We start from the raw sequence: 25185 nt of genomic DNA, 5'->3' as shown, positions 1-25185 counted from the left end.
ACAGTGCGGCCGCAAAGTGAAAAAAAGAACTTGGTGTGGCCAAGAAAAATAAGCTCTTCGCTCAGAATCGATGTAACGATTCAGTTTCATATCTGTCATTCCATCTATCTATCTTGATAGATAGATATCTATAGATAGCTACACTTCTATATCTATAGCTATAGGTACTTCAGCTTTGTTTGTAATAGTTAAAAATTAGAAACAACTCAAATATGGTCAACAGTGGGAATACATATATGTATATACTCTATATGTATATAATGTAATAATATATATGTATAAAATCAGCTTTATAAATAAATGTATATATTAGCTTTACTGGTCAAAATCCAGAAACAACCCAGATGTTCTCAGCAGGAGAAAATATACATGAATGTGTGTATGTGTGTATATATCCACTATATAGATACTTAAACAATATGTATATGTTCACATATATGTTTACATATATATATACACACATACTCTTGCTCATATCCTTTTTATATGAATATATAATTATTATTTTCTATTGAGACAGAAATATATAATTTTCTATAATTTCCTATTGAAATATACATAATATATATATAATTTTCTATGAGACAGACAGAAATATTTCTACTGAGACAGGAAATACATACCATAAGGTGTGTAAGATGAATAAATCTTAGGCGTATGGCTCACTGAATCTCTACCCATGTAACCACCACTCAGATCAATGTATAGAACACTTTCATCATCACAGAAAGTTTTAGTGGATGGTGCTGGTCATACTCAGTGCTAGTCTGTCCTGTCTCTCAGAGGGAATCACTTTCTGACCTCTGTCAGCATAGATTAGTTTTGCCTGCCCTTTAATTTCATACAAATGCAGTTGTATAGCATGGACTCTCACAGCATATTAGTGTATCTGCTCGAAGCAGTCACTTGTTCTTTTTCATTGCTGTATTGTATTCCACGATATGGTTATTTCATGCTGTGTTTATTCATCTTCTTAAAGACATTGGGTATGTTGCCAATTTTTTGGCTCTTGTGAATAGAGCTGCTGTGAACATTCTTCATCTATGACTATCTGGGGACCTGTGTTTCATTTCTCTGGGTGATATATTCATGAGTGGAATTAGCTTCAGTGAATACTGCCCAGCAGTTTTCCAAAGTGGGTTCCTACTACGCATGCAAGAATGAGCTGTGGAGTCCTGGCCACCCTTCCCATTTATGCAAAAAAAAAATTATTTTAGATGTTTTCATATTAAAAACTTCTTCAAATTAAAAAAAAAAGAAAAGAATCCAGGAATCCACGTGGCTTCCAGTTGCTCCACATCTTTGCTGCCACTTGGTATTGTCTGTCTTTTAAACTTTTGCCATCCTGTTGGGTGGCGAGACTTGGGTTTGAAAGTCCTGGACTTTCACTGTATCATCCCCTCCCCTCCCCTCCAGGCCTGCCCAAGATGGAGGTGTGCCAGGAATACTATGGGCTGCCTCCACCCCCTGGAGCCATTGGACCTTTTCTACGCCTCAGCATGGGAGACATTGTGGAGCTCACTAAGGCTGAAGCCGAACAGAACTGGTGGGAGGTACAGGCTGGGGCCATGGGAATGACTGGGAAGGACCTGAACGTGGGGTTAGGGTGTAGGTGGCCTTGGGAATGGGATCATGCTCCCACTGGACTCTGGCAATGGAAGTTTGCTCCAGGCAGGGTGATGTCTATGGGGATTTCTGGGGCTGACCTGGCCCTTCTGGGCTGGTGGTATTCCCAGAAGTTGATACTGGTTGGTCCCTCTCTGGGTCATTCCAGGTCATGGAGAGATAGATGGCCAAGCAGAGTGGCTGTTGGGTGAGAGATGGATACACACAAGCATTGTGGCTGCCTGTAACCTCTCTGTCCATCTCTCCCTTCCATCTTTTTAGGGAAGGAATACGTCTACCAATGAAGTCGGCTGGTTTCCCTGCAATAGGGTCAAGCCCTACGTGCATGTGAGTGCCTCAGTCTGGTTGGAGTGAGGGCACGGGGGTGCAGAGAGGGTCCTGTGAGGGTGGGAAGCATCGAGGGGAATGCTCCTGAGATCAGGAGGGGCTGCCCATCATGGCATGTCACTCCCTACCTTGCTGACTGAGCCCAGAGAGGGGTTCACCCTGGTAAGGATGACCAGTCTTTTTCTCCTGGTTCTTTTTATTTTTAACATTTCAGTTTTTATTACATACACATGAACATATGACTTTTTAAAATTAACCTTTAATTTTGTTTTGGAGTATAGCCAGTGAACAATGTTGTGATCGTTTCAGGTGGACAGAAAAGGGACTCAGTCATACATACATGTATCCATTCTCCCCCAAACCCTGCTCCCAACCAGGCTGCCACATAACACTGAGCAGAGTTCCCTGTGCTATACAGCAGATCCTTGTTGGTTATCTATTTTAAATATAGCAGGGTATACATGTCCTTACCAAACTTCCCAACCCTCCCTTCCTCCCATCCTTTCCTCAGCAACCATAAGTCTATTCTCTAAGTGCCTGTGAGTCTGTTTCTGTTTTCTAAATAAGTTCATTTGTATCATGTCTTTTTAGATTTAGCATAAAATGGATGTCATACAATGCCTCTGCTTCTCTGTCTGACTTATTTCACTCAGTATGACAATCTCTGTGCTTAGTTGCTCAGTCATGTCTGACTCTTTGTGACCCCATGGACTGTAGCCCTCAGGCTCCTCTGTCCATGGGGATTCTCCAGGCGAGAATACTGGAGTGGGTTGCCATGCCCTCCTCCAGGGGATCTTCCCAATCCAGGACTCGAACCCAGGTCTCCCACATTACAGGCGGATTCTTTACCATCTAAGCCACCAGAGAAGCCAATCTCTAGTTCCGTCTATATTGCTGCAAATGACATTATTTTGTTCTTTTTAATGGCTGGGTAATATTTCATTTTATATACGTACCACATCTTCTTTGTCCATTCCTCTGACAATGGACATTTAGGCTGCTTCCATGTCTTGGCTATTGTAAACAGCACAGCAATGAATATTGGGGTCTGTATGCAGGCCAGGAAGCAACAGTTAGAACTGGACTTGGAACAACAGACTGGTTCCAAATAGGAAAAGGAGTACGTCAAGGCTGTATATTGTCACCCTGCTTATTTAACTTCTATGCAAGGTACGTCATGAGAAACGCTGGACTGGAAGAAACACAAGCTGGAATCAAGATTGCCAGGAGAAATATCAATAACCTCAGATATGCAGATGACACTACCCTTATGGCAGAAAGTGAAGAGGAGCTAAAAAGCCTCTTGATGAAAGTAAAAAGAGGAGAGAGAAAAAGTTGGCCTAAAGCTCAACATTCAGAAAACAAAGATCATGGCATCCGGTGCCATCACTCCATGGGAAATAGATGGAGAAACAGTGGAAACAGTGTCAGACTTTATTTTCTTGCGCTCCAGAATCACTGCAGATGGTGATTGCAGCCATGAAATTAAAAGACGCTTACTTCTTGGCAGAAAAGTTATGACCAACCTAGATAGTATATTCAAAAGCAGAGATGTTACTTTGCCAACTAAGGTCCGTCCAGTCAAGGCTATGGTTTTTCCAGTAGTCATGTATGGATGTGAGAGTTGGACTGTGAAGAAGGCTGAGCGCAGAAGAATTGATGCGTTTGAACTGTGGTGTTGGAGAAGACTCTTGAGAGTCCCTTGGACTGCAAGGAGATCCAACCAGTCCATTCTGAAGGAGATTAACAGTGGGATTTCTTTGGAAGGAATGATGCTAAAGCTGAATCTCCAGTACTTTGGCCACCTCATGCGAAGAGTTGACTCACTGGAAAAGACTTTGATATTGGGAGGGATTGGGGGCAGGAGGAGAAGGGGACGACAGAGGATGAGATGGCTGGATGGCATCACTGACTCGATGGACGTGAGTCTGAGTGAGCTCTGGGAGTTGGTGATGGACAGGGAGGCCTGGCGTGCTGCTATTCATGGGGTCACAAAGAGTCGGACACGACTGAGCGACTGAACTGAACTGAACTGAACTGTATCCTTTTGGACCATGTTTTTCTCTGTATATGTGCCTAAGAGTGGGATTTCAGAGTCATATGGTAGCTCTATTTTTAGCTTTTTAAAGAACCTCCATCCTTGAATCTTCTCCATCACCTGGGGAAGGAGCAGGGGTTCAGAAGGCTGGCCAACGCCTACATTCCTTCAGAGGCACCAAACAGAGTCCTCTATGGGGTCACGTCCCCTGTGCCTCCTTGCGCAGGGAGCAGACCTGCCCCCCGGTCTGCCCGGCGCTTGTCTTTCTTCACCTGTTTCCCACTCTCTTGATTTCCTCATCTTGATAATGACTTCAAATCTTCCCCACTCTCCCAAACCTCACGCTTCCTCACTACCCCACTGCCTGCTTTGTAGCCCTCGTAGGAGCCTGCAGAGAGACAGTCCCTCCCATTTTTTTCCTTTCATTTTATGTTATTTCAGACTTCCAGAAAAGTCGAGAATCATGCAAAGAACGCTCATGTATATGTTAGTCAGATCACCAATTGTTAACATTTTGTCTCATTGGCTCTGTCATCTTTCTCTGAACATTTTATTTATTTAGAAAATATCTATTATTTATTTTTTCTTGAGACTCTTCAAGGTAAGTTTACAGACACATTTCCCCTTTAATCTGAATACCTGCCAAGAAGAGTAACTTTCTCTTGTATATACGTAGCATGATTTTTGAAAACATGAAATTCAGCATGGGCATTCTACTATTATAAATTATCACATATTAGAAATTATAATATATAAATTATATATTACATAATTCAGTATGTATTTACACTTTACCAATTTTCCAAAAAATATCTTTTGCTTTTTTTTTTTTGGCTTGGGGTCCTTTCTCCATTGTGGAGTTGCATTATGAATTTCTAACTCCATCATTCCTCCTAAGTTATTAGCTGATATTCTATTATAAAGAACTGTCTTTTCTATGTATCTGTGTATTATGTATGTATCAATCAATCAATCATCTTTGTATCTATGAATCTATTACTCACCTGCATATCTGTGTATCTGTGTGTCTATCCATGTATCGATTTGCATCTATGTATCAATTATCTATGGATCTAGTAATCATCTATGTATTCATCTGTGTATCTATGTATGTACCAGTCAATCATCTGTGCATCTATGTCCTTGTGTATGCATCCATTATCTGTGTATCTATCTATATAGCCATCTCTGTATCTATCAATCATCTATGCATCTATCTGTGTATCTGTTTGTTATCTATCTCAGGAAATGTTCCTGGATTTTTATTTTAATATTGTCCCGGCCTGGACCAGTGGGCTTAGGTCTTCCCTGGTGGCTCAGAAAGTAAAGCATCTGCCTGTAATGCAGGAGACCTGGGTTTGATCCCTGGGTGTGGAAGATCCCCTGGAGAAGGAAATGGCAACCCACTCCAGTACGCTTGCCTGGAAAATTCCGTGGATGGAGGAGCCTGGGAGGCTATAGTCCATGGGGGTCGCAAAGAGCTGGACATGATTGGGCAACTTCACTGGTTCACTGGACCAGTGGGAGCCCCTTCAGGCTGGCTCCTCTGTCCTTCTGACATAACCTCATTGTTCTCTGAGCTCTTCCTTACTTTTTAGCACAAGAGCAGACTGCTCTTGTACTCTTTCTGCCCCAATCTTGGAATCGACCATTTTCCCAAGGAGCCAAGAATTCACACGTCAAGATCTGAATGTCTTTCCAGTTACTGCCTACACTCGTAGCTGCCTCTTTAAAGCTGATTCATTTGGGAGGGGTGGGCTGATCTCTCCCACTGGATTCTGGGGCTGTATTTCCAGAGAAGAGCACAGTGCCTGGCACATAATAGACACCCAATACATGATGGTGGAATGAGTGAATGCAGTGTCCTGAAGTCTGTTGCCATGCTGACCCCTTCCCCTAACTCTCGGTCTTTGTCTGTGTCCCCAGGGTCCCCCCCAGGACCTGTCCGTTCATCTCTGGTGAGTAAGAACCATCTTTCTTATTTTTAACTTGGGGTGTATTGGGGTGGATGTTTGGGCTGGACATTGGGGTGCCACAAGGGGCTGCAAACAAGTCAGTTATTCATTCTTCAAACTTTCAGCCTTAATGAATGAATAACAAGTCAGTTATTCATTCTTCAGCCTTAACTGCTGGGTCCAGCCCTACACCGGGGGCTGCTGAGGAGAGAGCACAGACCAAAGAGGGTCCTTGACTTTGGGATATTAGGTTCTCATGGAAAGAAAATGATGGTGATAATATAATGGGAGCTTCTTCTCCTTCTCCACCTGCCTTTTTCTGAGAACCTACTGCTTAGAGTACAGTGAGGGATGGAGGTTTATACTGTTGCTTTGGAGCCCACTGACTTCGGTTCCAATCCTGACTCTAACATTATCCAGCTGTGTGACCTTTAGCCAGTAACTCAGCTTCTCTGCGCTTCAGCTTTCCTCCCTGGAAAACAGATTGGTAACAATATCTGATTCATAGGGCTGTTAAAAAGTTTCCATGAGCCTGTAAAGTGCTTAGCTCTATTCCTGACATGCAAAAAGCACTTTATTATCTATCCAAAAAATAGATAGATAGATAGATAGATAATAAGCTTTTAAGCTTATTAAAAGCTTAATAAGAATGAGCTATTCCTATTAGCATTAGCTGTTATGACCACATTTCACCCATTCTAAAATGCATATTTTTCCCTCTCATTATTTAATGCCTCTGGCATTGGAATGGCTCTTACAATTAGTGGTGTCTCAGTTCTTCTGCCTAATTTTATGGGTGCGTGTGTGTGCCAAGTCACTCAGTCGTGTCAGACTCTGTGACCTCTTGGACTGCAATCTGCCAGGTTCCTCTGTCCAAGCAAGAATACTGGAGTGGGTAGCCATTCCCTTCTCTGGGCAGATTCTTTACCATCTGAGCCACTAGGGAAACCAGTAATTTTTATTTCATAATTGCCCGTGAAAGCATGGTGTATTTTACAATGATTGGTATCTTAGACTTGATGCACTGTGATGCTGTTTTTATGACCACTGGGTCAGCATTTTGAGGGCAATTCTTGAATAATGCTTTGAGTGCATACTCTTCTTAATCTCTTTCTGCAATGGAGGAAACCAGGACTCAGAGAGCAGCAAGTAACTTCTTCAGTGTCGCAAAGCAAGGAAGTGAAAGAGGTGGGATTCGAACCCAAGACTGCCGGACTTCGAAGCCCAACTTTATTACACAAAGGGTCTAATAACGCCACCGTGTGGTGAACACTCACCACGTATGAGGTGCTTCAACTGCGTCTTTGCCTTTTGTCGAAAATGTTCCTCTGTGATGGGCAGTTTTATCTCCTCTTTTCAGAGAAGGACATTAAGACTGAGAGAAGCACACTCGGGTCCCGAGGTCACAGGGCAACTGGGTGGCGGATCCAGGGTTTGAACTGTGCTCACCTGAGGCAGGGTGCTCACTCTATCCCTGCCCGGCCAGATGCGGTAAAATGAGGCCACTACGGCCAGAGCTGGGGCGAGGAGAGAGCGAGACCCTGACTTTGGGTGCAACGAGGGTTTAAGGGGGTGCCGGAAACTCAGACTTTGAGAGCCACACTTTTTTTTTTTTTTTTTGTGCGAGCCATACTCTTTTAATGCGATGGCAATCCGCTCTAGCACTCTTGCCTGGAAAATCCCATGGACGGAGGAGCCTGATGGGCTCCAGTCCATGGTGTCGCAAAGAGTCCGACACGACTGAGCGACTTCACTTTCACTTAAAAAAAACAAAAGCAATGGGGAAAAAAACAGCTATGATGGGCAAACTATCAAAACTGTAAATCAAGGCAGGATATGACAGGGCTGGGAGTAGGGAAAGGTGAATTGTGGTCAGCCAGGCACGTGCAGAGTCAGATCTTGTCCTTACTTAAAGTTTTGACATTTTATTCATCACAGATTTTTTTTCAATTTAGTTTTAAAATTGAGGTAAAATTCACATGACATAAAACTAACCAGTTAAAGTGGCATTTATGTTATTATTTACACCTATATTACATTTTCACATTTATCAATATAATTATATATTGAATAATATAGTTAGCTATATATTAAAATATATAATGTAATTATATATATAATTAATACATATTAGGTTATATGTTTATATTATGGGAAGCCCTGGTGGCTCAGCAGTAAAGAATCTACCTGCCAATATTTGACAATGCAGGAGATGCGGGTTTGATCCCTGAGTCAGGAAGGTCCCCTGGAGAAGGAAATGGCAACCCACTTCAGTATTCTTGCCTGGGAAATCCCATGGACAAAGAAGCCTGGCCAGCTATACTGCATGGGATTGCAAAGAGTCAGACATTATTTAGCGATTTAACAACAAAAATGTATGATTAACATACATTATTTATGTTATATTCACACTTAGAGCATATAGGCATATTCACACATATATTATCTGTAATTATATGGTAATAATATAAATTGTTATATATTTACATACACATTCATTTCATACTAATTCCATACATCTATCTATAATTATATAGTATATAATTAATATATATTACTTGTTATATATTGTTTATATTTATAACATTAACACATTGACTTCATATTTATATATCACTTATAATTATGTGTTATCTATAGTTAATATATATTTTTGTTATATACTTAAATGTATGCTATTAATATATTCATGTTCTTGCCTATACATCATATATAATTATATATTATCTATAATTAATATATATTATTTCCACTGTATATTTGCACTTACAGCATAATTATATTCATAGTCACATCTTTATTTATTTTTCACATTTATATTAAATGTACATTTACAATGGTATGCAACCAGCACCTCTCTCTAGCTCCGAAACATTTTCATTACCCCCAAAAGAAATGCCCCCCTTGTTAGCAGTGACCCTTCCTCTCCCTCCCCAAGCCCTGACAACCATGAACACACTTTCTGTGTCTATGAATTTGCCAGTTCTGGGTGCTTCATATAAATGGAATTCTGCACTGTGTGCCCTTTGTGACTGGCTTCTCTCACTCAGCACCATGTTTTCAGGGTTCATTCATCTTATAGCATTTAATCAGTATTTCATTCCTTTGTATGGCTGCTTTCGCGATTTAGAAAATATTGCATTAAAGTGCTACTTATTTTCTTTGTTGTTATTTATCCTGTTGACTGACTTTTTTGGCTTGCCCTTTAATTTTTGTACCTGAGGCTATGTCTCACTCTCCTTATCCTGTTTCCATCCTGGTGACCACAAAGATGGGCAGACAGTGGACACTCAGTAATACTTTTCCAGAAATGCCAAATTTCAGAGTAAAAGGGAAAAAAAACCCCACACCTGTTTTTCTATACTCATACTCTCAATAGTTCTGAAACCAAATGTGTGTGTGTGTGTGTGTGTGTGTGTTTTAATTCTCCGCACCTGACAATTCTCTAATTCTACAGACACCAGCTTGGGTGTGCTACGATTCTATTCGATTCGGACACGATTTGTCTGGAGTTAGCGACAAATCCCATAGATTAAGGGCTTGGTTTCTAGCTTGGTTTACCTAGCTCACATGGTAAAAAAAAATCCACGTGCAGTGCAGGAGACCTGGGTTCAATCTTTGTGTTGGGAAGATTCCCTGGAGAAGGAAATGGCAACCCACTCCAGTATTCTTGCCTAGAGAATCCTATGGACAGAGGAGCCTGGTGGGCTGCAACCCATAGAGTTGCAAAGAGCTGGACACAACTGAGTGACTAACACACTTCAAAAGACAGCCCTCCACTTCAGATGACAGTCACAAGCCTGGGTCACCCAGACTTCTGACCCACCAGCTACAAATGGGAGCTTCCCATAGCCCCCTCCTTGGGTTTGATAATTTGCTAACACAAACTCCCAGAATTTGTAGAAACAGTTTCCTTACTAGACTGTTTATTATCAAAGGATTCAAATCCGGATCAGTCAGATGGAAGAGTTGCTTGGGGCAAGGTATGGGGAAATAGGACTGGGCTTCCACACCCTTTCTGGGCTTGCACCCACCCACCCCACCTCTGGTATCTCTCAGTGTTCACCAACCTGGAATCTCTCCAAACACTTTGGTTGGGACTTCCCTGGTAGTCCAGTGGTTAAGACTTTGCACTTCCCTGGTAGTCCAGTGGTTAAGACTTTGCACTTCCCATGCAGAGGGCACAGGTTCGATCCCTGGTCAAGGAAGTTCAGTTCAGTTCAGTCGCTCAGTCGTGTCCAATTCTTTGCGACCCCATGAATTGCAGCATGCCAGGCCTCCCTGTTCATCACCATCTCGTGAGTTCACTCACGTCCATCGAGTCCATGATGCCATCCATCCATCTCATCCTCGGTCGTCCCCTTCTCCTCCTGCCCCCAATCCCTCCCAGCATCAGAGTTTTTTCCAATGAGTCAACTCTTCTCATGAGGTGGCCAAAGTACTGGAGTTTCAGCTTTAGGATCAGTCCTTCCAAAGAAATCCCAGGGTTGATCTCCTTCAGAATGGACTAGTTGGATCTCCTTTCAGTCCAAGGAACTGTCAAGAGTCTTCTCCAACACCACAGTTCAAAAGCATCAATTCTTTGGCGCTCAGCCTTCTTCACAGTCCAACTCTCACATCCATACATGACCACAGGAAAAACCATAGCCTTGACTAGACAGACCTCAGTCGGCCAAGTAATGTCTCTGCTTTTGAATATACTATCTAAGTTGGTCATAACTTTTCCTCCAAGGAGTAAGCATCTTTTAATTTCATGGCTGCAGTCACCAACTGCAGTGATTTTGGAGCCCCAAAAAATAAAGTCTGACACTGTTTCCACTGTTTCCCCATCTATTTGCCATGAAGTGATGGGACCAGATGCCATGATCTTCGTTTTCTGAATGTTGAGCTTTAGGCCAACTTTTTCACTCTCCTCTTTCACTGTCATCAAGAGGCTTTTTAGTTCCTCTTCACTTTCTGCCATAAGGGTGGTGTCATCTGCATATCTGAGGTTATTGATATTTCTCCCGGCAATCTTGATTCCAGCTTGTGTTTCTTCCAGTCCAGTGTTTCTCATGATGTACCTCGCATATAAGTTAAATAAGCAGGATGACAATATACAGCCTTGACGTACTCCTTTTCCTATTTGGAACCAGTCTGTTGTTCCATGTCCAGTTCTAACTGTCAAGGAAGTAGGATTCCACAAGACGAGTGGTGGTGGTTGGGAATCCCCACCCCCACCCCCACCCCCACACCCCCACAAAAAAAAAATGATTTGGTTGGAGTTCGGTTGAGGCATCTTTATATAGGCAAGATTGATTAAATTATGGGTCGTTAGTGATGGACTCAACCTCCATCTCCGCAGGTGTGGAGGTGGGGCAGGGCTGAAAATTTCAAGCCTCTAATCACATGGCTCTTCTGACTACTAAGCCTCATCCTGAGGCTATTAAAGAGCCCCCAGGGGCTTCCCTGGTCTAGTGGCTAAGACTCCAAACTCCCCATGCAGGGGGCCTGAATTTGATCCCTGGTCAGGGAACTAGATCCCACATGCAGCTAATAGTTTGCAAGCTGCGCCAAAGACTGATGATCCTACATGCCTCAACTAAGACCCAGGGCAGCCAAGTAAAAAAAGGTAAATATTAAAAAGAGAAGAGCCCCAGTCAGCTTGGGCTTCCCTGGTGGCTCAGAGGTAAAGAATCTGCCTGTCAATGAAGGAGAAACAGGTTCTATCTCTGATCCGGGAATATCCCACATGCTGTGGAGCAACTAAACCCATGTGCCCCAACTATTGAGCCTGTGCTCCAGAGGCCGGGAGCCGCAACGACTGAGCTCATGTGCCACAACTAGAGAAAAACCTACACAGACAACAAAGACCCAACACAGACAAAAATAAAAATAAATAAAAATTTTAAAAAGATATATTACTTTGGAGATGCCAAAGGTTTTAGGAGTTATATGGAGAAGGCAATAGCAACCCACTCCAGTACTCTTGCCTGGAAAATCCCATGGGCAGAGGAACCTGGTGGGCTGCAGTCCATGGCGTTGTGAAAAGTCGGACACGACTGAGCGACTTCACTTTCATTTTTCACTTTCATGCACTGGAGAAGGAAATGGCAACCCACTCCAGTGTTCTTGCCTGGAGAATCCCAGGGACGGGGGAGCCTGGTGGGCTCTGGTGTCTATGGGGTCGCACAGAGTCGGACACGACTGAAGTGACTTAGCAGCAGCAGCAGCAGCAGCAGCAGCAGCAGCAGCATGCCAGGAAAGGGTGGAGAGCACAGAGAGCAAATATATTTCTTCCTGTATTGCACTGAGACATAGCTACACCCAAAGGCTTGTGTTGTCTCCTGCAATCCAACTGTGAAAGCTTGGGCGTGACTTACGGTGTCTAATGGCCACTGCCTCCCCCAGGTTTACCTATCAGAGTTATGTGAACCTCTCTTCTTGGTATGTTTTGACAGGTACGCTGGCCCCATGGAGCGAGCCGGGGCGGAAAGCATTCTTACCAACCGCTCGGATGGGACGTTCTTGGTGCGGCAGAGGGTGAAGGATGCTGCAGAATTTGCCATCAGCATTAAGTAATTTCTTTTTTCCTGGCCTGTTTCCCCTTGTGAGCTGAGCACTTCAGGTGCTTGGGAAGGATGAAACAATTTGGGTATTGTTTCCGAGGGCTCTGAGGAGCGCCAGTACCAGTCCTTTATGTCTCAGCACAGGAAAAGAATTCAGCGAGAGGCAAAGTGATAGATATGAGGTGACTTATTAGGATGGGATGCTTGTGAGGTTTACAAAAGGGTGGGCCAGAAATGCTCTGCCGCACAAGCTGGAATCAAGATTGGCAGGAGAAAGATCAATAACCTCAGATATGCAGATGACACCACACTTATGGCAGAAAGTGAAGAAGAACTAAAAAGCCTCTTGATGACAGTGAAAGAAGAGAGTGAAAAAGTTGGCTTAAAGCTCAACATTCAGAAAACGAAGATCATGGCATCTGGTCCCATCACTTCATGGCAAATAGATGGGGAAACAGTGGAAACAGTGTCAGACTTTATTTTTTTGGGCTCCAGAATCACTGCAGATGGTGACTGCAGCCATGAAATTAAAAGACACTTACCCCTTGGAAGGAAAGTTATGACCAACCTACATAGCATATTAAAAAGCAGAGACATTACTTTGCCGACTGAGGTCCATCTAGTCAAGGCTATGGTTTTTCCTGTGGTCATGTATGGATGTGAGAGTTGGACTGTGAAAAAAGCTGAGCGCCAAAGAATTGATGTGTTTGAACTGTGGTGTTGGAGAAGACTCTTGAGAGTCCCTTGGACTGCAAGGAGATCCAACCAGTCCATTCTGAAGGAGATCAGCCCTGGGTGTTCTTTGGAAGGACTGATGCTAAAGCTGAAACTCCAGTACTTTGGCCACTTCATGCGAAGAGTTGACTCATTGGAAGAGACTCTGATGCTGGGAGGGATTGGGGGCAGGAGGAGAAGGGGACGACAGAGGATGAGATGGCTGGATGGCATCACTGACTCGATGGACGTGAGTCTGAGTGAACTCCGGGAGATGGTGATGGACAGGGAGGCCTGGCGTGCTGCAATTCACGGGATCGCGAAGAGTTGGACACGACTGAGTGACTGAACTGAACTGAAGTGAAGAACTCACTGGGCTACAATTTCATAAACAAAGGACCGGTGGGGAGGGGGAAGAGAACTTCTTTGACTTTCCTGAGTAGATAGCTGTCATGCTTCCAGCGTCAGCTCCTCCTCCCCCAGGTTGAGCAGGGGAGTTTTCTTGTCCCTGTGTGGTCTGCAAATTATTGTTCTTCTTGTGAGCAGAGAGCATGTCCTAGGATTCATTAACTTCCTGCGCTCACTGGGCAGGAGGTGGGGCTCATGCCACCATTGTTTTATTGTTTTGGGTCATGTCCCGAGCCTCTGTTACATGGCTGTGTGGCTAAGCAAGCCTGCTTGGTTTTGTGGTTAAGCAAATCTGCTTTCTTGAGTAATCATTAACTTACAGGGGTCTCCCATATTTTTCTATGTACAATCCCCTAGTGGGATTGACTGTTTAATCACCTATTTTGCCCCTTTACTCTGTCCCTGTCAAGATGATTGACTATTGTACGTTAACAACAGTCACTTTTATTGAACTCCTATAGGGTCTTGTGTGTTTTTAATTTTTGTTTTTTATTTCTTTTCATTGATTGGTAACCCACAGAAAAAAGATATGCTTCTTAAGCAAGGCTCTAAGGGGACATTAAGCATACTCTTTGTGTTGTTCAGTGGCTATGCAGTGTCCGCCTCTTTGTGGCCCCATGGACTGCAACACACCAGGCTTCCCTGTCCTTCACCATCTCCCGGAGTTTGCTCCAACTCATGTCCATTGATCGGTCATGCCATAAGAGGCAGAAATGCAGTCTGGATCCAAGTCTTGCAGACCCTGGCTGTGCTGCCTTTCTGTTTGTTTTGGGTGCAGCTTCTTTCTTGTGGTGACTCGTTTCCTTGTTGGTTTTTTCATTTTGTCTTGTGATGATAAGTGGGGCTTTCCCCATGGGTATCTTTGCTGCTTGGGTCTCCAGAGATTTTGCATTTGCTTCCGTTGGGAATCACCAACAAGTTTACTTCTTTATCAGATTAAAATAGCTCTGTTTCATTCCTTAGTTTCCCAGTCTGTACAGGTGGTTTAAGTATAAACGCTAAACCCATAAGAAGGTGAAGTTAAGGTGATGAATTCTTAAGTGTGACTTCTCTATTTTGAGTCTGAGACAAACAAGCTTTCACATGGCCCCTGCTGTGCTGATGGGTGGAGTTTTTCTAGAACACCTTCTCCCCCCTGGGTTTTTGACATGATAGTCCAGCTTTTGGGAATGAAGGTGTGTCTCAGTGCCAACTCTCTACCCAACAAGGACACAATAACTCATCTCATATTTCTATGTGATCCAGATGTACGCTCTAGGGAATTCCCTGGTGGTCAGTTGGGGGCTGCCCTGCTTGCAATGTGGGAGACCCAGGTTTAATCCCTTGGTCAGAAAGATCCCCTGGAGAAGGAAATGGCAACTCACCCCAGTATTCTTGCCTGGAGAATTCCATGGACAGAGGAGCCTGGTGGGCTACAGTCCACGGGGTCACAAAGAGTTGCACACGATTAAGCAACTAACACTTTTACTTTCCAGTGTCAGGACTGCTGAGGGCCCTCGTTGGATCCCTGGTTGGAGACCCTGCAAGCTGCATTGCCCAGCCAAAATTGAATTGACACAGACTTTTAAGTTTCATCCTCATTTTGTCCTTTGGGGGATTTCCCTTACTTTTTTTTTCGTTTTTAAGAGTTCAGCATTCTTCTCTCAGCATTTCTAGGGGTTTTTTGAAGTAGGAGATTTTTTTTGGTTATCTAGTTCTTCATGTAAACAGAACCACTCCTGCCAATTCATGTCTTTTCCCGCCCTATTGGTGGGAATGGATTCTCTTCTACGCCCTTTAGATTCTATGGTCCTTTATATTGGTCGAAGTGGAGATTTCATTCAATCTATTCTAGAAGGATGCCTTGCTTACAGAGTCTATTTGACTTCTCAACAACCCCGAGTTAAAGAAGATGATTCCTATTACACAGAGGAAGAAATGAAGGCTTAGAACAGCAAAGTCTCCAGGGAAGGGATTCTGTTGGTTGCCAGTGGTTGCCTGTTCCCTCCAATAGCCAAGTACCCTTCTTCCTTGGTTGGGGCGGGAGGCGGGGGATGGGCTGAGATGCGACAGGAAATGGGCCTGAATTCCCTGACTCAGGTCTCAGTGACATCTTGCTCTGTTTCCCTGCTTGCAGGTATAATGTTGAAGTCAAGCATATTAAAATCATGACAGCAGAAGGACTGTACCGGATTACAGAAAAGAAAGCTTTCAGGGGGCTTACGGTAAGGGTCAACGTACCCCTAACCCCAGTCTTTCAGAGTCTAACTTGGACCCTCTCTGAAGCTCCACCTTAGGACCCCTTTTCCTCCATCCAGAATAACCGCTCCAAGAGGCACTATGGAGCAACTGGCTTTAAACTTGTTTTTCTTATCGCCAACAATGAGAATAATATTAACAACAGTAGCTTCAGTGATCACTTGCAAAGCGCTTGTTAAGTGCCAGACATATTATCACTAGGACTGTAGGTCATTCGCTCAGCTCTGAGTTCCCATTTCACAGATGGGAGAAACTGAGGTTTAGTTCTCATCTGGTATCATAGAATGGCAGAGTCTCTGTTTTTGTCAGACATCAAGAGTTAGTTCTTTTTGTAAGGCAGACATAGAGACACAGACATAGAGAACCAGTGTGGAGAGACACCAAGGTGGGAAAGAGGGAGTGTGGGATGGACTGGGAGATTGGGGCTGGCGTGTATCCACTAACATGTGTGAGACAGAAGCCTAGTGAGAGCCTGCCGTATAGCGCAGGGAGCTCTGCTTAATGCTCTGCGGTGACCTAAATGGGAAAGAAACCCAAACAAGAGGGGAGATATGTATATACACATATATACACATAGAGCTGATTCACCTTGCTGTATGGCAGAAATGAGCACCACATTGTAAAGCAACTATACCCCCATTTAAAAAGACTTAGCTCTTCTTAACCTGTTTAATGACCATTTCATGGAGAATCCAGAGGCTTTTCAAGTGTTCTATTTGTTGCCGTGCAATTTGGGGCTATCTTTTAGACCTCTTAAGCCCATTGATAAGGCTCATGGATCCTACCTGTGGTTTGTGGATCCTTGAGGAGCTTTGAATTCTCTGGAAAAAAATCTAGAATTTTGCATATATCTGCGTTTTTTTTTTTTGAGGAAGGTGTCTCAAATTTCATTTGAGCTTCAAACAGATCCTTAACTCCCCCAAAGGTTAGGGACTGTTCACTCATTCCACATATCTTTTTCTCCCCCAAACTTTTTATTCTGAAAATTTTTCCTCCCTCCGTTTTTTTTATTTCTGAAAAATTACTGAGATGTTACTGAAATAGTGTCATGAATATCTGTGGGCCTTTCACCTGGTTTTACTGATTGGTTGTTAATATTTTTCCTCTTTTGCTTTCTTTCTCTCCCTCTCTGCACGCGCGCGCGCACACACACACACACACACACATTTATTTTGCACTATTTAGGAGTAATTCACAGATATCAAGATCTTTCCTATAATTTAGAAAAGTGGTACCAATGAACCTATTTGCAGGATATTAGAGACGAAGACATAGAGAACAGACTTGTGGGCACAGTGTGGGAAGGAGAAGGCGGGACAAACTGAGAGGGTAGCGTGGAAACATACACACTGCCATGTGTAATGCTATGCTAAGTTGCTTCAGTCGTGTCCAACTCTTTACAACCCCATGGACTGTAGCCCGCCAGGCTCCTCTGTCCATGGGATTCCCCAGTCAAGAATACTGGAGTGTGTTGCCTGCCCTCTTCCAGAACCATGTGCAGAATAGATAGCTAATGGGAAGTTGCTGTATAACACAGAGAGATCACCCTGGTACTCTGATGGCCTAGAGAGGCGAGAAGGGGTAGAAGGTGGCAGGGAGATTCAAGAGGGAGGGGACATAAGTACACTTAGAGCAGATTCACATTGTTGTATGGCAGAAACCAGCACAACATTGTAAACAATTATCCTCCAATTAAAAATAAATTTTAAAAATTCTTCCTATAAGTACTTTAGCATGCATATCGGAAGAGCCAAGACACTTTTTTTTCCCTCACCACTGTATCATTATCACAGTCAGGGAGTTGAACATTGATACAAAATTATTACCTAATACAGTGCGTTTTCCAAGCTCCCTGATGGCCCCAATTACGTTTACTACAGCCTTTTCATCCCCAGGATGTTATCAGGGGACTCACGCATTGCATTCATGTCCTTAGTGTCTCTCTTACTTTGCGGGAGCTCCCCAGTCTTTTATTTATTTCTTTGGTCTTTCATGACATTGGCGTTTTTTGTCTGCTTGTTTTCCAAGTGAGAGAATGTGTTAATCCAACTAAAATGAAATAAACAACCAGCGTTTTGAGTGTTTTTTCACACTTGTAATGAACTGGAAAAATATTTCAATTACATAAAACAACCATATTCTGTTAAAAAAAGCCACTCCCATCACCTATGACATTGTCGTTTTAAAAATAATTGAATGTATTTAGAAAGGATAATTGCTTTATAGTATTGTATTGGTTTCTGCCAAACATCGGGCTTCCCTGATAGCTCAGTTGATAAAGAATCTGCCTGTAATGCAGAAGGCCCTGGTTCGATTCCTGGCTTGGGAAGATCTGTTGGAGAAGGGGTAGGCTACCCACTCCAGTATTCTTGGGCTTCTCTAGTGCCTCAGCTGGTAGAGAATCCACCTGGAATGTAGGGGACCTGGGTTTGATCCCTGGGTTGGGAAGATCCCGTGGAGAAGGGGAAGGCTATTCACTCCAGTATTCTGGCCTAGAGAATTTCATGGACTCTATAGTCCATGGGGTTGCAAAGAGTCGGACATGACTAAGCAACTTTCACTGCCAAACATGAACACGAATCAAGACACTGGCATTTTTGAAGTCTAGAACTCCTAAACATATAAAATATTTTGTTTTGCAAAATGTCCTTAATTTTGACTTGCCTTTTCCCCCACTTTTAGGATGAGCTTGAACATTTCTGGGAGAAATAGTCATAAATGACACACATCTGACTCTTGAATTCAGATGAGTCTTATTATAGAGACTGGCCTTCTCTTGTGACTCAACTGGTAAAGAATCCAGCTGCAATTTGGGAGACCTGGGTTCAGTTCCTGGGTTGGGAAGATCCCTGGGAGAAGGGAAAGGCTACCCACTCCAGTATTCTGGCCTGGAGAATTCCGTGAACTGTACAGTCCATCGGGTTGCAAAAAGTCAGACATGACTGAGTGACTTTCACACATTCACATAGAGACCAGCTTTTGGCTATTACACTCTATCACTTGTCCTAGGACTGAATTCTGGATCTGTCCTTTTCTAGCTATATGACCCTGGATGAGCCTTCTTTGTGACTCAGTTTCTCCATCTATAAAATAGGGGACTCATCAATCTATTTACCTCCCATGATTATTAAGAGATTTAAAAACATATTTATTTTTTAAAACTAAAAAAAATTGGGGCTGGGTCTTCATTTCTGTGCGCACTTTTCTCTACTTGCAGCAGGCAGGGGCTAGACTCTAGTTGAGGTGCTCAAGCTTCTCATTGTGGTGGCTTTTCTTGTTGCAGAGCCTTAGAAGGCTCATGTGCTTCAGTAGTTGTGGCACATGGGCTCAGCACTTGCAGCTCCTGGACTCTAGAGCACAGGCTCAGTAGTTGTGGTGCAGGGGTTTAGTTGCTCCGTGGCATGTGGGGTCCTCTTGGATCAGGGATTGAACCCACGTCTCCCGCACTGTCAGGCAGACTCTTTACCACTGAGCCACCAGTTCAGTTCAGTTCAGTTCAGTCACTCAGTCGTGTCTGACTCATTGCGACCCCATGAATTGCAGCACACCAGACCTCCCTGTCAATCACCAACTCCCGGAGTTCACTCAGACTCATGTCCATCGAGTCGGTGATGCCATCCAGCCATCTCATCCTCTGTCGTCCCCTTCTCCTCCTGCCCTCAATCCCTCCCAGCATCAGGGTCTTTTCCAATGAGTCAACTCTTCGCACGAGGTGGCCAAAGTATTGGAGTTTCAGCTTCAGCATCAGTCTTTCCAATGAACACCCAAGGACTGACCTCCTTTAGGATGGATTGGTTGGACCTCCTTGCAGTCCAAGGGACTCTCAAGAGTCTTCTCCAACACCACAGTTCAAAAGCATCAATTCTTTGGCGCTCAGCCTTCTTCACAGTCCAACTCTCACATCCATACATGACCACAGGAAAAACCATAGCCTTGACTAGATGGACATTTGTTGGTAAAGTAATATCTCTGCTTTTCAATAACTATCTGAGCCACCAGAGAAGCCCCTAAATATTTATTTTTAATTAGCGGAGAATTTCTTGACAATGTTGTGTTGGTGTCTGCCATACAGTAATGTAAATCAGCCATAAATATGCATAGATCTCCTCCCCCTTGAGCCTCCCTTCCACCCCTCTAGGTTATTAAGAGATTTTGATGATGTGTGGTTGCACACTGACCAGCACACAGTAGTTGCTTCATAAATAACATTTATTATTATTACAATTATCTGTAAAAATAGAGCTCTTGACACCCAGAGGGTAGAGGGGGGTTTGGTTTTGGTGAACTGCTCATCAAACAAGTTGATTATTTGGTAAGGTTGTCATGAAACAAACTGGATATTAGGAGAACTGTCTTGAGACAGTGTGATTTGTTCCCCATAAAATGGTCCTGGCCTCTGGGAAGGGAGTGAGCTCCCTGTCATGGGGAGCTTTCAAGGAATCTGTTGCCAGGGAGCGCAGAAAAGGGGTCTGCTTCACACAAGGAGCTGGACGTGGTTCCTTCCAGCTCTGCCTCCCTCCCTTGTGGGCTGGCCCTCTGGAAGAGCATCTGTCCCGTTCTCTTTCTAGGAGCTGGTGGAATTCTACCAGCAGAACTCTCTGAAGGATTGCTTCAAGTCGCTGGACACCACCCTGCAGTTCCCCTTCAAGGAGCCTGAGAGGAGAGCCATTAGCAAACCGCCAGGTAGGAGGCCTCCAGATGGGGCCCTGTAGTGCCAGCTCCTTCCTGTCGTGGAGGGAACACTGGGGGATGCTGAGGACATTGCTTCCAGTGGGCATGGAGAAGTCCTGTCTGTAAAAGAGCCTGAACTCCTTCCCACTTCCAGTTTGTCCCTTTGCTCCTGAGAGATCTGCCTATCCATTTGCTTGGATGAAAGGGGTTACTTTCATATTTGGGAAAATGAGGATACAAGAAACCAGGAGGGTGCTCATCTGTATCTTTTAAGCCTTTAATTTTGTATTAGATCAGGTATTAATCAGTATCGATAACCTTCTCCTGGGCTTCTCTGGTGGCTCAGATGGTAAAGAATCTGCCTGCAATGCAGGAGACCCGGGTTCTATCCCTGGGTCAGGAAGAGCCCCTGGAGAAGGGAATGGCTACCCACTCCAGTGTTCTTGTTGGGATAATCCCATGGATAGAGGAGCCTGGCGGGCTACAATCCATGGGGTCATAGATAGAGAGTTGGACACGACTGAGTGACTGAAACAATGATAAACTTTCTCCCACAGAAAGGCAAGATCTTTAGCACTCTCTTACTTCTGTTTTCCTTTGTATAGCTTACTAACCTGGTTTGTTGAAATTCTCTGGAATGTTGGCTGTGGTTTTCTGTGAATGAAAACAATCATGCCTTACATTTTAGGAATTCTTTCTTCACCATTGCATTTCAGTTTGCAAAGTTGTTATCAAGCATTGTCTAAACTGTCTACATTTCTTATTTTCCATGTTTTCCCTCATTTTTAAAATTCCTTATTCTGATTCAAATTTTATTTTGCTGGAGTGCATTCTGGAGTACGTTTAGTGGAAAAGTCACAAGGGTGGTGGAGTTTCTGAATTCTTACCTGTCCAGAAAAAAATTCTAAGATGGATTTAAAAATCAATGATTGTTCAAATGTTTGCCAATGAAACAACAGTTCCCCACTGAAAGAGCTATATTTTTGAGAAAGCAACACCAGCGCAACACCAGGACTCTAAGATGAAAATTGTCCTTGTTCTCATCATTCAATCAAATGTTTTTGTCTGCACACTTCTTATTGGAAAATATATTCTATCAGCCTATCTGCAGAAATACTACAGACTGATTGTCTACAATATCACTTAATATCGTACTTTGAGTTTTCCTGTGTCCTTTTCCCCCCTTGCTTATCTTTCTCTCTCTTTTCTGTTTCAAAAAAAAAATACTATTTGTTTATTTATTTGGCTGTGCTGGGTCTTAGTTCGGCACCCAGGATCTTCCATTTTCATTGTGATCTCCAGGATCTTTTTAGTTGTGACACGCGGGATCTTGAGGTGTGGCATGTGACCACTTAGTTGTGACATGTGGGATCCAGTTCCCTGCCCAAGGATTGAACCTGGGCCCCCCGCATTGGGAGCACAGAATCATAGCCACTGGGTCACCAAAGGAAGCCCCTCTCCTTCTCTTTTTTAACTCTTAGACCTATTAATATAATTAATATTATCTAAGTGGAAATTTCCACATCTTTCTTCTGTTTCTCTTACTATGAATATATGTGTATGTTTGTTAGTTGCTCAGTCATGTCCAACTCTTTGTGACCCCATGGACTGTAGCCCACCAGGCTCCTCTGTCCATGGAATTTTCCAGGCAAGAATACTGGAGTGGGTTGCCATTTCCTCCTCCAGGGGATCTTCCCGACCAAGGGTCTCCTGCATCGCAAGCTGTTCTTTACCATCTGAGCCACCAGGAAAGCATGAATAGATACAAAACATTTTAAAGATCATATATGGTATTATCCTCTAAATTTGCACGCTGGTTGGGCTGGATGATTCTGGGAAGACAGCTGTCTTCCCTCAGAACACAGGGTGCCCAACACACAGTTGAAAGAAGCATTGAGGGGTCATTTATCCCAGCGCATTCTCCTGAGAGCACTGTCCTCTGCAGGTGGTGGGCGGGTGGAAGGGCACTGCTCGGGGCTGTTTCCCATGTCTGCTCTCTGCCGTACAGCCGGGAGCACCAAGTACTTTGGCACGGCCAAAGCCCGCTATGACTTCTGCGCCCGGGACCGATCAGAGCTGTCCCTCAAAGAGGGCGACATTATCAAGATCCTTAACAAGAAGGGGCAGCAGGGCTGGTGGCGAGGGGAGATCTACGGCCGGGTGAGTTGGGGCGGGGCTCGGCAGTTACAGTGGGGCTGTCCTGGATGGTGGACTGGGGAGGGTGGGCAGGGGGGGTGTCCCTGGTTGGAAAGGAGGAAGGGAGAGAGATTTCATGTATGCATCTTGCATTTATTTATTGAGCACCTACTATGTACCATTCTGCTGGGTGCCGAGGAGGCACAGAAAAGCACAGCGCCATCACTGCCCTACGAAACTCATAGTTTAGTGGGAAGTGTGGAACTGTGAACACACCCTCGTAAGACTGAGTGGTCAAGACTGAGATGGGGAACCCCTGACTCACCCTGGATGAGGTCAGGACACCTGAGAGGCAAGCTGATCACTGAGGGATGAGTAAAGTTAGCCAGGTAAAAAGTCACAGTCGGGAGCGGGGAGGGGGACCAGTGTGTTTTGCAAACAAACCATCATGTGCAAAGGCCCTGGGGCGAGAGAGTGAATGGCATGTTTGGGGGAACCTGAAGGGAGGAATTTGTCTTATTCACGTCAGTGTCACCAGTGCCTAGAACAGTGACTGTCACATAGTTGCTCAGTATTTATTGAATGCATGCAGAGGCAGACCAGCTGCTTTTGCCTTCTGTGTTCTTTGCCTGAATTTGGACTCTCAGGAGGGAACTCAAATTTTCTCAGAAAGCTTTGCTTCTCTTTGCTTCTTATTTTTGTCTCACAAAGGCAGAGAGTCTTCTTTATTTCATCTGCTGATGAATTTCTAGTCTCCAGCATATTGCCTTGCTTGTATCAGTTTCTCAAAAAATACTTGTTGAATGAAGATAAGGACAGAGGTTAGGAGCCTAAATTCTACCAGAGGGAAACATGAAAAGTGACCTCTGGATAATTGCTTAGGAGAACAGTTTTAGGAGCCATAGAAGGTAAATTTATTGTGCGATGGAGGACAAACAGAGTGTGAGGGAGCCTTCTGGGGTGTTTAGGAAGGTCTGGGCTACAAAGAATTCATCCACCCATCCACCCATCCATCCACCCACCCGTCCATCCATCTATTGTTCTATCCATCCGTCATTTTGTCCATCCATACATTGTTCACCCATCCATCCATCATTCCATCCATTCATCCATCCACTCATCATTCTATCATTCATCCATCATTCCATCCATCCATCCTTTGCTCATCCATCCATTCATCTTTCCAACATCCATCCATCGTTCCATTCATCCATCCATTGTTCATCCATCCATCCATCCATCATCCATCCATCTATCTTTTCAACAAATATTTGTTACGTATTTACTGTGTTCCAGGAACTATTCTAGGTTTTTGGAACTCAGTGATGACAGACAAAAATCCCTGCCCTGTTGTAGTGAAAGGAGGGAGAACAGAGAACAAGTCCATAAATAAGTAACATATATAATCAATTAGATGGTGAAAAGTGTTACGGAAAAGTCGTAAGTGGAGGTGAAGAGTGTCGGGGTGGGTGAGGTTTACAGTGCTTAAATAGGATGGTTAGAAGTCCTTATGGGTAAGGTGACGCGTGAGTAAAGGACAGGAGGATGGTGGTCAGCTGAGGGTGTATCCGGGGAGGTACTTTCTGGGGTAGAAGGTGTGGTACAAAGGCCCGAGGTAGGAGGAAACCTGGCTGTTCCTGTCAAGGAACAGCAGGAGAATGTGCAGAGAGGCCGCCCTGACTGCTTCCCCGTCTCTTTCCAGGTTGGCTGGTTCCCCTCCAACTATGTGGAAGAGGACTATTCTGAGTACTGCTGAGCCTTGGCACATTGGCAGAGAGACAAGAGATTCCAGGCTCCAAGCCCAGGATGAACAGGCAGTGGGGCCAGGAGCTGGGACAGATCCTGGTGGGCTGAGAGTCCGCGGACTGTGGAGGGCTAGCGTCCAGCTGGCAGGGCTCCAGGGATGATGCCCTGCCATGGTTAATTTATAACACATGCATTTCCTCTTGGGTCCCCTTGAGAAGGTGGGGCTCCAGGCAACTACTTCCAATAAAATGATGAATGCATGGACCGTGTCAGACCTGCAAGGGGAATGGTGGGAGAGGGAGTTGGGACGGGCACAAGCCCCCATGCCTGCTTTCCAGCTCTGTCACCTTTCTCTGTCATTTAAAATAAGCCCTCGAAGACTTAGAGAGTGAACTTCTGGTTGCCGGTGGTGTGGGGTGGTGGGGGGAGGATGGGAGGGAGGGATAGTTAGGGAGTTTGGGATGGATATTACACACTGCTGTATTTAAAATGGATAACCAATAGGGACCTGCTGGGTGTAGTACATGGAACTCCACTGCTCAAGGTTAGGTGGCAGCCTGGATGGGAGGGGAGTTTGGGGGAGAATGGACACGTGTATATATATGGCTGGGTCCCTTCACTATTCACTTGAAACTATCACAACATTGTTTGTTAATTGGCTATACCTAAATAGAAAACAAAAAAGTTTAGAGTATAAAAACAAATAAGGCCTGAAATATGGAAATGGGACTCCTATGTGGCAGGAAAGAATTTTACACTCACAGATTGCTGCTGTTCA

General features: G+C 44.2%; 1 protein-coding gene and 1 non-coding gene across 4 annotated transcripts in view; both read left to right on the top strand.

The window, feature by feature from the left end:
• The window catches only part of VAV1 (vav guanine nucleotide exchange factor 1), a 65174-nt gene extending 40657 nt beyond the window's left edge, over nt 1-24517 (top strand). For 2 of the 3 annotated variants that reach the window (XM_068979649.1, XM_068979647.1), the window contains 8 exons: nt 1417-1553; nt 1888-1953; nt 5918-5949; nt 12387-12503; nt 15733-15820; nt 20423-20537; nt 22534-22685; nt 24364-24517. In XM_068979649.1, coding sequence (XP_068835750.1) covers nt 1417-1553; nt 1888-1953; nt 5918-5949; nt 12387-12503; nt 15733-15820; nt 20423-20537; nt 22534-22685; nt 24364-24417 — 761 coding nt within the window. In that variant the 3' untranslated portion in view covers nt 24418-24517. The remainder of the gene's footprint in view (nt 1-1416; nt 1554-1887; nt 1954-5917; nt 5950-12386; nt 12504-15732; nt 15821-20422; nt 20538-22533; nt 22686-24363) is intronic. The other variant, XM_068979648.1, reaches the window with a different exon arrangement.
• Nucleotides 10082-10154, top strand: TRNAG-UCC (transfer RNA glycine (anticodon UCC)). The gene has a single exon. It is a non-coding gene; the product is annotated as a tRNA-Gly (tRNA).
• Nucleotides 24518-25185: the final 668 nt, after the last annotated feature.

This window comes from Capricornis sumatraensis, chromosome 9, assembly GCF_032405125.1.
Source record: "Capricornis sumatraensis isolate serow.1 chromosome 9, serow.2, whole genome shotgun sequence".
NCBI lineage: Eukaryota > Metazoa > Chordata > Mammalia > Artiodactyla > Bovidae > Capricornis > Capricornis sumatraensis.
Note: the sequence above shows the minus strand (reverse complement) of the source record. Positions and strands in the feature narration are given on the sequence as shown.